This window comes from Mustelus asterias, chromosome 22 (genome assembly GCF_964213995.1).
Source record: "Mustelus asterias chromosome 22, sMusAst1.hap1.1, whole genome shotgun sequence".
Classification (NCBI taxonomy): domain Eukaryota; kingdom Metazoa; phylum Chordata; class Chondrichthyes; order Carcharhiniformes; family Triakidae; genus Mustelus; species Mustelus asterias.
The window spans coordinates 24,656,099-24,671,520 of record NC_135822.1 but is presented as its reverse complement, the minus strand read 5'-3'; the positions used below and the strand labels follow the sequence as shown (position 1 = coordinate 24,671,520).

General features: G+C 49.2%; 1 protein-coding gene across 1 annotated transcript in view; it reads right to left on the bottom strand.

The window, feature by feature from the left end:
• Window positions 1-15,422, bottom strand: part of epha2b (eph receptor A2 b) — a 69,014-nt gene that overhangs the window by 22,029 nt on the left and 31,563 nt on the right. The window contains exons 4-6 of the mRNA XM_078238966.1: window positions 4,333-4,488; window positions 3,846-4,175; window positions 54-178 (exon numbers count right to left, since the gene is read on the bottom strand). Coding sequence (XP_078095092.1) covers window positions 54-178; window positions 3,846-4,175; window positions 4,333-4,488 — 611 coding nt within the window. The remainder of the gene's footprint in view (window positions 1-53; window positions 179-3,845; window positions 4,176-4,332; window positions 4,489-15,422) is intronic.

Genomic DNA, 15,422 nt, shown 5'->3' with positions numbered 1-15,422 from the left:
CAAGGCGCAGGGAGTAACAGCACCCACTGAACTGAAATGGGTCAAATTCTCACCTTCTTGCTGTACATGAGTTCGTAACCCGAAACGCCACTCATCTGTCTCTTGGGAACACTCCAGGATAGAGTAAGGCTGGACTTCTCCCGTTTCTCCATAAGTATCGAGGTGATCTTGGGAGGCTCTGTGAGAGGGAGAAAGAGGAGGTCAGTGTTGTTATACAAGTGTCTCGGTTGGACGGTTGCCAGTACAGGACCATACTCCAGGCATCAAAGAATCAGAGAATCCCTACAATGTAGGAGGCCATTTGGCCCATCGAGCCTGCACCGACAGCAATCCCACCCTGGCCCTATCGCTGTAACACCACTATTTACCCTGCTAATCTCCCTGACACTAAGGGGCAATTTAACATGGCCAATCAGCCTAACCCGCACATCTTTGGACTGTGGGAGGAAACCGGAGGAAACCCACGCAGACACGGGGAGAATGTGCAAACTCCACGCAGACAGTGATCCGAGGCTGGAGTTGAACCTGGGTTCCTGGCGCTGTGAGGCAGCAGCGCTAACCACCGTGCAAGTTCAGTTTGAGCTAAATCAACCGAGTAGTTTTGAGTACTTTAAACCAAAGCTTTGCTCGAATTGGGTCGTGTGCAATGTGAAGTGACCTGGCTGGATGTGAACAGGATTTGTAATAAATAAGTATCCAGATTGGACTGGATGGTACAGCAGTTAACATTGCAGACCACACCCAAGAGCTAAACACTGGCAATCCAAACGCCAGCAGACACTCCAGCTGCGATGCTGAGAGGTGGTTGTGAAATGCATTGACCGCTGCCCAAATTACCTGACCCGGGCACCATCCGCACCCACAAACACAATGCCAAAGACAACTTGCCATCTTTTCCATCACTCCACAACTTTGACACTGCCCTGGCCAACATTCCCTCTTCAACCAGAGCGACAGAGCTGAACAACGCCTACTCATTTCACTTGCTGGTTATGGGACATGGCTATCTATCAATTGGCTGCCACATTTACCTATATTGCAGTGGCTACACGTTAACAATAATGAATTGGCCATGATACACTCTGGGACATCCTGGGATGTGAAAGTTATCAGCTAAATAAGTTTATTTATTAGTGTCACAGGTAGGCTGACGTTAACACTGAAATGAAGTTACTGTGAAAATCCCCCAGTTGCCACATTCCTGCTCGGGTACACTGAGGGAGAATTTAGCATGGCCAATGCACCTAACCAGCATGTCTTTCAGACTGTGGGAGGAAACCGGAGCACCCGGAGGAAACCCACGCAGACACGGGGAGAATGTGCAGACTCCACACAGACAGTGACCCAAGCCAGGAATCGAACCCAAGTCCCTGACGCTGTGAAGCAGCAGTGCTAACCACTGTGCCAAATGTGGCATTGAGTTTAAATCCAGTCTAAAGGGAATGGCTACCATAATACTCATTGATTAAAGTCAACTGGTATGAAAAGAGATGAAGTTATTCAGACCCCAACACACAGGAGTTTGGGTTACTGGGATATCAACATTGCAATGGTAAAAGCAGGGCAGACATCCCAGTGTTGTTTCTTTTTGTTGGCATACAGCACTGTAGAACAGTTCCCATTTCTACTCCTCTGGTAGTCTCACAGCTTCTCCAGTACCTAAAGGGATCTGGATGAGCTCTTAATTTTCCAATCTCTCTCCAAATTAGATCACATTGCAAATAAACTGCGTTACATTGCTGTATTCTGCACGTTAAACAGGATGGCAAACATTACTGAGTGCGGAACTAGGCGGAGTTTCAGCCTCCTTGAGCTGCAGCCCCTTTGCTCCTTTCCACCGCAGCGGGGCACTGGATTGATCAATCTTCTTATAGCAAGTGAGAGGGGCGTGGACAGGGAGCAGCTGTTCCCCTTAGTTGAAGGGTCAGTTACGAGGGGACACCAGTTAAAAGTGAGGGGTGGGAGGGATTTGAGGAAAAACCTTTTTACCCAGAGGGTGGTGACGGTCTGGAACGCGCTGCCTGGGAGGGTGGTGGAGGCGGGATGCCTCACATCCTTTAAAAAGTACCTGGATGAGTGCATGGCATGTCATAACATTCAGGGCTATGGGCCAAGTGCTGGCACGTGGGATTAGGTGGGCAGGTCAGGGCCTGTGTTGGTGCAGACTCAATGGGCCGAAGGGCCTCTTCTGCACTATAGCATTCTGTGATTCTGAGAGGATTTTGGGTACGAGGCAAGTATGCGTTATTCATAAAAACAGAACATGTTAAAACCCGCACCTTTCTTGAACCTCATCAACCTTTGCCATGGGAATTCGGTGATTCAAGTCGACATGAACCTCACCAACCACACCCGATGGTTATTACTTCAGAGTGACATCTTCCTTTTCTGGCCATTAAGTTTAAATTTACTTCAGACTACAGCTGGCCTAGGCTTCAGCCATTGTAACGCAAGTAGGCCTCAGCCTGTGCGTGGTGGGAGAAAACTGGAATGGTCGGAAATCCGAAATGCAGCCCCAAGGGATTTGGATTGAAGATACTCGACCGTACCGAGGGATACAAGGATAGTACGGGAAGGTAGGCCGAGGCAGAAGATAAGCCACGATCAGGTTGAAGCAGGCTCGAGTGGCCTACTCTTGTTTCTATTGCATATGATCTTACCAATTTAATCGTAGGAATTCAAGGGGTTGTGAAGAGGGGAATGGAGCTATTCATTTAAGACACACTGAATTCTTGTGGAATGCTAAACCAGAGGTTCCCGCTTCAATCCTTAGTACGTTTCAAATAAAATAAAGAGTCGTTTCAGCAGGTCCATTGGCCTCAGCACCTCTGGACTGGAGAAAGAACAACGAACAGCACAGCACAGGAACAGGCCCTTCGGCCCACCAAGTCTGTGCTGACACAGATGCCTTTTTAATCTAATATTTTCTTGCCTCTACGTGGTCCATTTCCCTCTATTCCCTGCCTTTTCATATATCAATCCAGATGCCTGTTGAACATTAGTACAGAACCTACTTCCATCATCTCCTCTGGAAGCGCGTTCCAAGCATTCACCACCCTCTGTGAAAAACTTGCCCCTTACATCTCTTTCCCCCTCTCACTCTATGCCCCCGAGTAATTGACCCTTTGACCCTGGGAAAAAGACTCTGACTATCCACTCTATCCAAGCCTGTCATAATCTTGTAAACCTCTATCAGGTTCCCCCCTCATCCTCCGACGAAAACAATCCAAGTTTGTTCAACCTTTCTTCATAGTCCATATCCTCCAAACCAGGCAACATCCTGGTAAATCTCTTCTGCACCCTTTCCAATGGATAAGAAAAAAAAAAGCAGCCAGTTCCCCACTCCCGATCACAACTCAAGTGCCCCGGACTGGGGGGGGGAAGTTGGGCGGGGGGGTCCTCATGTATAAAATGGAATTGGCCTTGGCTGAGAATCTGGAATTGGACACGAGTTAGTGTCCAGCTGTTGCTAGAGGAACAGTACAGGAAGAGGCCCGTGACTAGGTTAGGCTGATTGGCCTTGTTAAATTGTCCCTTAGTGTGAGGGGGATAGCAGGGTAAATACATGGAGTTACTTGGATAGGGCCTGGGTGGAATTGTTGCCGGTATTAGGCTCGATGGGCCAAATGGCCTCCTTCTGCACTGTAGGGATTCTCTGATTCTATCAGCACCCTCAGTGGAGGGGAGGGGGGAACGACAACAACTCTGGAGGATCATAGAATCCCTACAGTGCAGAAGGAGGCCATTTGGCCCATCGAGCACCAACAGTCAACATTTCTGACTCTGATTGGTACCCGCGCCCACTCGGAAAGCTGCCTCACATTGCCGTGCAGTTGACCACTTACCTATCTCGTTAACGAAGGCAACGATGCTGGCGACACTGCGGGTAAAGCTCTGGTCGGACACCCCGTTCCTCGCTTCAACCTTGAAGGTGTAGTTGGTGTGTGGCTCCAGCTCCAGCACACTCACCGTGGTCTCCGTGCAGGGGAACTGGCGGGTGAAGCGGACACCAGCCTCACAGGGCTTGCAGCTGCCCGTGTCCCAGGCGCAGCGCTCGCAAACCACGCTGTAGGTGATGTCAGCGCGGCCCCCGGTGTCACTGGGTGGCCTCCACCTCAACACAACCATGGAGCCCACAGCAGCAGCAGTGAGAGCCTCTGGTACGGACGGTGCCCCTGAGGATTAAACACAATCGAGACATCAATCACCGCATTGGAGGCTCACTCAGCAAGAGAGAAGTTGTGTGAACAGTCAGCCATCATCGCATAGTGCCCACACTGGTACCCCAGAATATAACAAAAACCATTACATGTACAAGACACGCATACTCACGAGAACACGCGGAGGTGGCTTGGTCGCTGGGGGCTCGGTAGAAACCTTCCTCGCATGGACATGACGTGGAGCCTGCTTCAGAGGGCTGAGTGTGGGCAGGACATTTCACGCAGGGGTTGTTGCTGGCCTCCGATTTGAAGAACCCCTCCTTGCACTCTGAAAGGCAGATCCACCATTTAGTACAGGGTCGGTCAAAGCAAGATACATCAAGAACAGCTTAAGAGGATCTTCACACACGGAGCTGTCAACGTCCCAGTCTCTGACTGCATCTCGCAGCAATATTTAATATCAGCGCCACACGTTCCTTTGTTCCCACCCTTCCAGCAGCCACCCTCCCACCCGTTTTTGATAGCTCCCACAAGTGCCTATTCTTCATATTGCCAGGCTGATCAACTGTGAGGCCATTTTAGTAACAAAGTCTGCCATTGGTTAATTTAGTCAAATTCAGAGCACTGCTTTAATCTGGGGCTACCACCATTTTTTTTATTCATTCGTGAGCCATTGGCATTGCTGGCTGGCCAGCATTTATTACCCATCCCTAGTTGCCCTTGTAGGGCAGAATCATAGAACCATAGAAAATTACAGCTCAGAAACAGGCCTTTTGGCCCTTCTTGTCTGTGCCGAACCATTTTATGCCTAGTCCCACTGACCTGCACTTGGACCATATCCCTCCACACCCCTCTCATCCATGAACCCGTCCAAGTTTTTCTTAAATGTTAAAAGTGACCCCGCATTTACCACTTTATCATAGAATCCTACAGTGCCATTCGGCCCATCGAGTCTGCACCGACAACAATCCCACCCAGGCCCTATTCCCATAACCCCATGTATTTACCCTAGCTAGTTCCCCTGACATTAAGGGTCAATTTAGCATGGCCAATCCACCTAACCAGCACATCCTTGGGCTGTGGGAGGAAACTGGAACACCCGGAGGAAACCCACACAGACACAGGCAGAACATGCTGACTCTGCACAGACAGTGACCCAAGCCGGGAATCAAACGCGAGTCCCTGGCGCTGTGAGGCAGCAGTGCCAACCACTGTGCCACCGTAGTTGCGAGTCAACCACATTGCTGAGTCACATGTAAGCCAAACCAAGTAAGGACGGTAAGATTTCCTTCCTTAAAAGGACATTAGTGAACCCAGTTGGATTTTTCCAACAATCGAGAATGGTTTCATGGTCAACAGTAGATTCTTAATTCCAGATTTTTTAAAAATTGAATTCATATTCCACCATCTGCTGTGGCGGGATTCGAACCCGGGTCCCCAGAACATTAGCCGGGTTTCTGGATTAATAGTCTGGCGATAATACCACTAGGCCATTGCACTTCAAGAGAGCTGCCTTACATTGACTGAGGAGCTGATCGCCGCAGGCGACACATTCTGCTGTTATAACAGAGCCCCAGACAGGATAAACACAAGTTTTCACGGATTTACAGTTCCATCTGGAGGCTGGCCTTGTTTACACTATCAACCGGAGCTCAAGGCGGCAGCGGCTGTGAGTCTGCAGTTAGCTGACCTGTCAAGCAAAAAGCCCTTTATTCAAAAGTTTACCAGGAATCACTGCTCGAACAGGTGAAGCAACATCAAACTGGAGGGGGCCAAAAACAGAGCTGCTTTAATATTTGAAATAAAAACAGAAAATACCGGAAAACCTCAGCACGTCTGGCAGCATCTGTAGCACCAAAAACAGAGCTAACGCTTGGAGTCTGCGTGACACGTCTTCTGAGCTGCTTTAATACCTGGTTTGCTGGGAGGTTGGTGCTACAGTCACTGATAACTCAATTACAGTTGCCAACACGGGTAACAGAAAGGGTCAATTGAGATTCTTTTCTTATTTATCAGTGTCACAAGTAGGTTTATATTAACACCGCAATGAAATTACTGTGAAAATCCCCTAGTTGCCACACCCCAGCGCCTGTTCGGATACACGGAGGGAGAATTTAGCACGGCCAATGCACCCTAACCAGCATATCTTTCGGACTGTGGGAGGAAACCCACGCAGACATGGGGAGAACTTGCAGACTCCGCACAGACAGTGACCCAAGCCGGGAATCGAACCCGGGTCCCTGGCACTGTGAGGCAGCGGTGCTAACCACTGTGCCACCCCTTGTTTGGCTACCGATGAGTTTCCCGCCCGGACCATGTTATGGAGTATTTATAGAGTCGTTCAGTGCAGAAAGGTCCCTTCAGCCCATCGGGTTTGCACCGGCAATACTATACTTTAAACTCACTTTATAGAGAGGAGCATTAGAGAGCTTGCAGAAAAGACTCGCATCAATTTGTTCCTGGGATCAGGCACTTCAGTTCTGTGGATAGAGATTGGAGAAGCTGGGATTGTTCTTCTTAGAGAAGAGAAGGTTGAGAGAGGATTTATGGAGGGCTATCCAAAATCTCAAGGGGTCCAGGCAGAGTAGATGGGGGGGAAAAACCGTTCCCATTCGTGGAAGGGTCAAGGATGCAGAGGACACCAAACTTAACCAAACAAAAGAACGAAGGACAAGATGAGGGGGAGTAACCTGCAGGGATTACGATCCGGAATGCACTGCCCGAGTGTGTGATGGAGGCAGATTCAATTGCAGCTTTCACAAGGGGATTGAATCATCAATCCGAAGAAGTTTGCAGCTCAATGGGGAAAGAGCAAGGCTGGAGGATTAGCAAAGCTGCTCTTGCAGAGAGCCAGCATGGGATACGATGGGCCAAATGGCCTCCTTCTGCTTGGTATCTGCCCAAGAACGCAAGGAACTACAAAAGGTCGTGAATGTAGCCCAATCCATCACGCAAACCAACCTCCCATCCATTGACTCTGTCTACACTTCCCGCTGCCTTGGAAAAGCAACCAACATAATTAAGGACCCCACACACCCGGACATTCTCTCTTCCACCTTCTTCCGTCGGGAAAAAAGATACAAAAGTCTGAGGTCATGTACCAACCGACTCAAGAACAGCTTCTTCCCTGCTGCCGTCTAGACTTTTGAATGGACTTGCTTTGCATTAAGTTGATCTTTCTCTACACCCTAGCTATGACTGTAACACTACATTCTGCACTCTCTCGTTTCCTTCTCTGTGAGCGGTATGCTTTGTCTGTATAGCGCACAAGAAACAATACTTTTCACTGTATATTAATACATGTGGCAATAATAAATCAAATCAAAATCAGTTCTCACTCGAGTGGATTGCTGGGATAACGGGTTTCATCCTCAGGAAGTTCCCAGCAGCCTGAATGAAGCTGATGAATCCACTTTGTGAGGTTAGCACCATTCCACAAGGTGGAAATTGCCAATTCTAAGAGCCCGCCAAATCCCATAAGCACTGACTTTACACTCGGGAGCGAGGTAGAGAGCACAAATTAGATGGGTTACTGCATGACGGACAGTCTAGGATGTCTCTACAGTCGAGAGGGCCTGAGCAGTTGGGTTGGATTTCAATTTAACTTGTGTAAACAGAATGTCCACCGCCTGACAATCGGCCTATTGTAACCGTCAGCCTGTCACTCCATTGAAAGGCGTCAGCAGGTACGGATCGTGCTGCCCTGAGTCTCAGTCCGGAGGCTGCTTCTCCCACTTTGGGGCGGAATTCCTGGTATCTCTCCTCAAATGCGTACCCAACAGCTGGGGGGGGACAACTGCTCCGAGCAAACAGCCACCTCCTGTTGGTTACACAGAGTGGGTTCAGAGCTGGAGGCTGAGTCTGTACGAGGCAGTACAACAGTCCCTCTGTGCACACGGCGCAGGACAGCTGACCTTGGCGGGCCAGGGTCTGCCGATCCCATCCACTCACCCAAAAAGAGAGAAAACATTTCCCAAGACAGACATAAAGGCTGAAGAATAAGATGGGGAGGGGGTGGGGGAACAAGGGCGCTTCACACGACCTCTGGCATTCTCACCCCAACTGTCGTGTTCATTCCATCTCTCCAGCAACCAGCCAACAGGGAGACTTAGCTGGCTCATTAATTAACCCTCAGAGCACAGCAACAGAAAACAGAAAAGCCTCTCCCCAGGACCGCACACAGTATCAGTCTGCTCATGGCCACTTGATAAGCTCCCAGATGTTTTGTTCACTTATTGCTTGGAACTGACCATTTGTAATCTGAGACGGTGATCGCTCTCCATCTTCAGGAGGCTGCCTGAAATTTCCATTAGTGCTGCTAGCCATCAACTCAGAGCAGTGGGCTGTCACGCAAACGCACAAAGAAAAAGCCTTCATACCCGAACGACGCACATTGCAAATCACCAACCTAAACAGCTTCAATGCTGTTTTGTATTTACATAATGAGAGCCAGGCGGCACGGTGGCACAGTGGGTTAGCACTGCGGCCTCACAGCTCCGGGAACCCGGGTTCAATTCTGGCCTCGGGTCACTGTCTGCGTGGAGTTTTGCACATTCTCCCCGTGTCTGCGTAGGTTTCCTCCCACTGTCCAAAGGCGTGCAGATTAGGTGGATTGCCCATGCTAGATTGACCCGTAGTGTCAGGGGGGTTAGCAGAGTAAATACGTGGGGTTATGGGGATAGGGCCTGCGTGGGATTGTCGTCGGTGCAGGCTCGATGGGCCGAATGGTCTCCTTCTGCACTGTAGGGATTCTATGAAGCTTCTATTTGTGGGGGAAGGAAATAAATATGCGCATTCATATAGCACCAGTCCCACCCTCAGGATATACATTCACCCCCACACATAATGGAATTTCAAAGGTACTTCATTCGTTAAGGCAAGAAACATTATAGCACAAAGCATGATCCCAAAAAAGAGCGATAATAACCAAATCATCTATTTTACAAATGTTGACGGAGGGAGAGATATCGGTCGGGACAATGGGGCAAACCCCACCCCTCTTCTTTGAATGACTCCAAGTGGGATCTTTCACTTCCGCAAGAGGTTGAATGGCTCCTCGAAAGAGCATACCCAGCATCGCAATGCTACCCTCAGACACTGCCGCAAAAGATCAGTGTTGATTCTGTGTTAAGTTTATTTATTAGTGTCACAAAGTAGGCTTACATAACACCGCAATCTCCCAGTCGCCACTCTCCGGCGCCTGTTCGGGTACACTGAGCGAGAATTTAGCATGGCCAATGCACCCTAACCAGCACGTCTTTCAGACTGTGGGAGGGAACCGGAGCACCCGGAGGAAACCCACGCAGACATGGGGAGAACGTGCAGACTCCGCACAGCCACTGACCCAAGCCGGGAATCGAACCCGGGTCCGTGGCGCTGTGAGGCGGCAGTGCTAACCACTGTGCCGCCCTTCAGATCCCTAGAGGGGGGAGCTGAACCTACGATGTTCACACACAGAGGGTACTGCTGAACCAGTATAGAACCTTTCACATTATGAAATGAAACACAGCTATTGCAAAACCATGAAAGATGACCTGGAATGATTGGGTATCGGACCATAAACACACGGCATTTGTCTAAACACCTCCATAATACCCCTCATCTTCATCTGTCACAGTTTAACCTCTCATTTCAGCTTCTCTGCCGTTTGGCCATTCACGTCTTCTATTCTCTCTATGGGCTGCCATTAGCAGCCTTTCCCCTGGTTTCTGTGGCTATGACTCATCTTTCATTCCCTCCCCCTGCAGTATAAATATCTCCCACTTTCTACGCCTTTTTGCTTTGACAAAGGGTCACCTGGACTCGAAACGTCAGCTCTTTTCTCTCCTTACAGGTGCTGCCAGACCTGCTGAGATTTTCCAGCATTTTCTCTTTTGGTTGCAGATTCCAGCAACCGCAGTAATTTGCTTTTACCACCACCCCCCCCTCCCCCCCCCTCCCCTCCCCTCCCTTCCCCCCCATTCAGCAAGTTAGAGGCAAGTAAGAATAGCTCATCTCTCAAAACCGTGCGCACTGCCCAATTCATTAATCATCAGCAGAATCAAAGGTTGAGTCTGGTTGAGAGCGACTCTCTCATTTTTCTTCTCCATTCCAGGGGACATTCACTGACGGGACTCGCGTTGACATTGATGTTCTGCTTAATAATGTTGTTAGACAGCTTCCCAAATAGCAAGGGACCTCAAATGACTCAAGTGTTTTATTGCCGGGACCCAGGGAGAGCAGGGGGTGGGCGAGGCTGCTTTGTGTTTGCATTGTGCTCAGAGCTCATATTCAGCCAGGCTTGCAGTTAATAGAATAGGAATGTCTATCTGGGCAGGAGTAAAACTGATGCACGCTGGGTTCAGTCGGAATGCCCAACCATTCTCTCTGTTCATCGCCAGCACAAAAGGCAAGCCAGGCCCCTTACAGGCTGCTGGTTGTTAAGGGATTAACGTTGGTCCTGTATCTATCCCGATTCCCGTGGCTTGGAGCACATCCTGAAGCACATGGTATTTCATGAATGGAAAAGGGTTTAGATCACATGATGACACCGGTGACCCACGAATAAATTTGTGTCTTCATTGCAAAATGAAACCGTCTCTTTTTCAGGGAGAGTTCCACTATTCCACCGCATCCTCCCCCCACAAAAGAGGAGAAAGTTCCCAAGGATGTGGGGATATCCTCCATGTGTCTGGGGCTAGCAGCAGAGGCCAGCGCACAGCAGCGGAGATTGTATCCACAGCACCCTTGGGAATGTAAAGCACCCAAAGCAAATCTAAATTTTAAAAAGAAAATCACTGCTTAAAAGACATTCTCTGTCATCGAATGCCTACACTGCAGCAGAAGGAGGCCATTCGGCCCATTGAGTCTGCAACAGCGACAATCCCACTCAGGCCCTATCCCCGTAACCCCATGGATTTATCCTAGCTAGTCCCCCGACACGAAGGGGCAATTTAGCATGGCCAATCAACCTAACCCATACATTTTGGAGTGTTGGAGGAAACCGGAGCACTCGAAGGGAACCCACACAGACATGGAGGGGAATGTGCAAACTCCACACAGTCACCCAAGGCCGGAATTGAACCCGGGTCCCCGGCGCTGTGATGCATCAATGCTACGTTATGAGCCCCGAAATGAGTAGCGCTGAGGCAGGAAAACCAGGAAGTCTCAGGTACAATGCCTCATCTTTTTCCTGAATCAGTGGGTGGCAGCCAGAGGGATGTAAACAATTGTCCTTCAGGGAAGGACTGTCGCCCGCACAGAATCTCAATCTCAGCTGGCCAATTGTACATGCATGGACATCACCCAAGGACATTAGACATGGGAACACTGCTCTCCTAACCCCCGCAGAGACCCCTCATACATGGAGAATGGCCACTATCAGGTGGGCAGGGAGCCATAATCCATTAGTGTCCTCAGCAAAATTAGGGTGGATTAACACTGCTGCCTCACAGCGCCAGGGACCCGGGTTCAATTCCGGCCTCGGGTCACTGTCTGTGTGGAGTTTGCACATTCTCCCCGTGTCTGCGTGGGTTTCCTCCGGGTGCTCCGGTTTCCTCCCACACTCCAAAGATGTGCAGGTTAGGTGGTTTGGCCGTGCTAAATTGCCCCTTAGGTGTCCCAAGATGTTTAGGTTAGGGAGATTAGTGGGGTAAATACATGGGGCTATGGGGATAGAGCCTGGGTAAGATGCTTTGTTGATGAGTTGGTGCAGACTCAATGGGTTGAATGTCTTGCTTCTGCACTGTGGAGATACTATACTATGATGAGAAAGAAAAGAGGTGGGGGAGGCTTGCATGGTCGGGGGATTTGTCTACCAGACCAATGCCCTAGTGCTGGCCAACTCTCTCCACAGATGCTGTCAGACCTGCTGAGATTTTCCAGCATTCTCTGTTGTTCTTTTTGCTCTATATTGGCTAGCAGAGGCACAATGGGCTGAATGGCCTCTTTCTGCATCATGATATTTCTATGGTTTCTAATGGAACTGAAGTAACTGCGCTCTTTGGTGCTTGCAGGGTACATTGCTGCCTGGTCAGGACACACATGTTGACACAGTTCAAAAGCACTCCTAATTCCCACGCATGCAAGACAGAGATCCATCGTTCTAATCTCTCTTGGAGAGCAGGAATTCTAAGAATATCTCAGTTTGTTCTTCGAGGTCACTGTTTGCAGTTGGGAGCAGAAATGTTGTTTAAGGGTTTGGGACAATTGCAGCTTCACATCCCCACTGGACAGCTCAGAGGCTGCCCTGAAGGAATACGCTTCTAAATCCAAACGGAATTATACTGAGAAAAAAAGCTAAATGGGCTTCTTCCCTGTACGAGTCACACTGGGGCTGGAATTCCATCCAGCAGTGGAACAGCTGGAAAACAAATCCGGAGCGGGACGTGTCTGATATTGGCCTTTCATTTTAAAAAAATGTTATTCCTTTCTCAGAGTTACAAAGCCTCTGCGCAGAGTGGACAAAGAAAGCCCTTAACCCATCTCCTTGTTTGCTCCAAAAACCAATTCAAATCGAATCCAATTCATGGTCCCCACAACAGGGACATACTAGATCCAAACTGACACGCAGAGGCATTGTCCCTGACCCCAGACTTGATCCCACACTTGATCTCAGCCAGAAACTGGCCTTGGAGAGTCTACTCAGTCTTCTAAAGGATCTTCCCAGATCCACTCCGCATGAAGCCACAGTGCAAGGTCTTTACACTGAGTCTTATAGTCAGAGTCCTACACCTTATAGATAGTCAGGAATCCTTGGAGACTGGTGCACCCACTGGGAAGAGACCTTCCTTGCCAGATGTGAAGAGGGGGATGACATCTTAACTGTACATGCAGCAGTCTGTTCATTGGCTGCTGCCGGTAAAATGGCCAGTCCTTCACTCAAACCAACCTCCCATCCATTGACTCTGTCTACACTTCCCGCTGCCTCGGAAAAGCAGCCAGCATAATTAAGAACCCCACACACCCCGGACATTCTCTCTTCCACCTTCTTCCGCCGGGAAAAAGATACAAAAGTCTGAGAACACTTACCAACTGACTCAAGAACAGTTTCTTCCCTGCTGCCATCAGGCTTTTGAAACTTGCAATAAGTTGATCTTTCTCGACACCCTAGCTATGACTGTAACACTACATTCTGCACCCTCTCCTTTCCTTATCCTCTATGTACGCTATGAACAGTATGCTTTGTCTATACAGCACAAGAAACAATACTCTTCGCTGCATACCAATACACGGGTCAACGTGAGCTGGGTTTAGACCGTCGTGAGACAGGTTAGTTTTACCCTACTGATGATTACAAAGTGTTGTTGCAATAGTAATCCTGCTCAGTACGAGAGGAACCGCAGGTTCGGACATTTGGTGTATGTGCTTGGCTGAGGAGCCAATGGTGCGAAGCTACCATCCGTGGGATTATGACTGGACGCCTCTTAGTCAGCAGTACAGACATAGGGGTTGTTGGGAGGCTGAATTGAAAAGTGTTCAGGGATCTTCAAATGTCCCTCTGGCCTGGGTTGCAACTGTTCAATCCACAATAGCCTGGAACCAGAAATACACCCACAATCGATTGGGGCTCCCACCAGCAATACATAATGGGGCAAACTCCTAACAACACGCCCATTTCTGGCAGAGTCCGTGGTGGAAGTGACCAGCAGACATGATCCTAGGGTTGGGAGAGTTAGCGGTTGTCGTGGTGAAGGCAGGGTAGGGCCAGAAACTGCGCTTGGGGCCAAGATGCTGATGCTGCAAATTGTCTAATGAAGCCCGAGGCAGTGACCGGGCGAACATGAAAGAACTGGTGGCGAGCCCAGTCTGTGACCATGATTTGAATCTAATGGAGGCTGGGCTGGAAGAAGTTGTGACTGAATATTTCTCATCTACCCACCTTGACTTTTCAAGCTTGTGGTGTTAAGATGGTCTGAAGGAGCAGGGTGCCCTCAGGGTGCAGGGATAAATCCCCCGGAAATTCCAGAGGTGACAGATTGGGAAAGGTGAGGAGTCAATCTGGGAAATGCATCTGCCACGTTTGACAGAACCACAAAGCTGAGCAATGGAAAGGACATGTCGAGGTTGAGCGCGTGACACGTCACCGGGAGATTTAGGAGAACAGGCAAGAGGAGGATGGTTGCAGTTAGAGGGCATGTAGCTTTGAATAGGGCTGTTTGCGGTGCAGGAAGGGCTAACCACAGCTTTCTTGCAGTTACACGGAGGTGATTTCTTCATTCTGGCATTTCCTGGGTGGGGGAAATGGCGCATTGTGATTTTTACATCAAACGACAGGTCTGTAAATCAGTACCAGAATGTAAACACACAGCCCAGCTGTTCCCTTTCTTAATCGGTTATGTGTCCCTGCCAACATACCAAGGATATATAACACAATGACCTTCACTGCGCAATGGGCTGCCCTGCTTACAAATGCTGTGTGGCAGTTCCAAACCTGCTGAACCCAACATCGTTGACTCTGCAAGCATTCCCAATCCTGTTCCAAAAAGGAAAAGGATAGAAAGATGAAGCTTGGTGACAAGGAAGCTCAGATTGGGTGTCAGTCCTTCAGGTACCTGTGACACAGTCAATGCGGATCATGTGCAATGAAACCCTAATAGCGGCGCTTGCATGTAAATCTGAGCTGGATTCGCATTGGAGTTAATATAGAACAGTTTTTTTTATTCATTCATGGGATGTGGGTGACACTGGCTGGTCAGCATTTATTGCCCATCCACAAATAGCCTTTGAACTGAGTGAAATGTTAGGCCATTTCAGGAGGGCAGTTAAGAGCTGTGGGCCTGGAGTCACATGGAGGCCAGATTTATGGAAAGTATGGCTGATTAATGAGAGGCCCAGTGGTATTATCGCTAGGCTATGAATCCAGAAACTCACCCAATGTTCAGGGGACCCAGGTTTGAATCCATGGCAAATGGTGGAATTTGAATTCAATTTTAAAAATCTGGAATTAAGAATCTACTGATGACCATGAAACCACTGTCGACTGTCGGAAAAACCCATCTGGTTCACTAACGTCCTTACCCGGTCTGGCCTACATGTGACTCCAGAGCCACAGCAATGTGGTTGACTCTCAACTGTCCTCGGGCAACTAGGAATGGGCAATAAATGTTGGCTTGCTAGCAACGCCCCATGGTCCGACGAATGAATAAAGTCAATAACATTATCTGGAGTTACATGTATGCCAGAGCAGATCAAGAAAGCAAGGTTACGATAACTGAAGGTTTGGCCTCCGGTGGTGGGGGAGCCCAGGGTTAAAGGACCTGAGGGCATGAGGAGGTTGAGTGA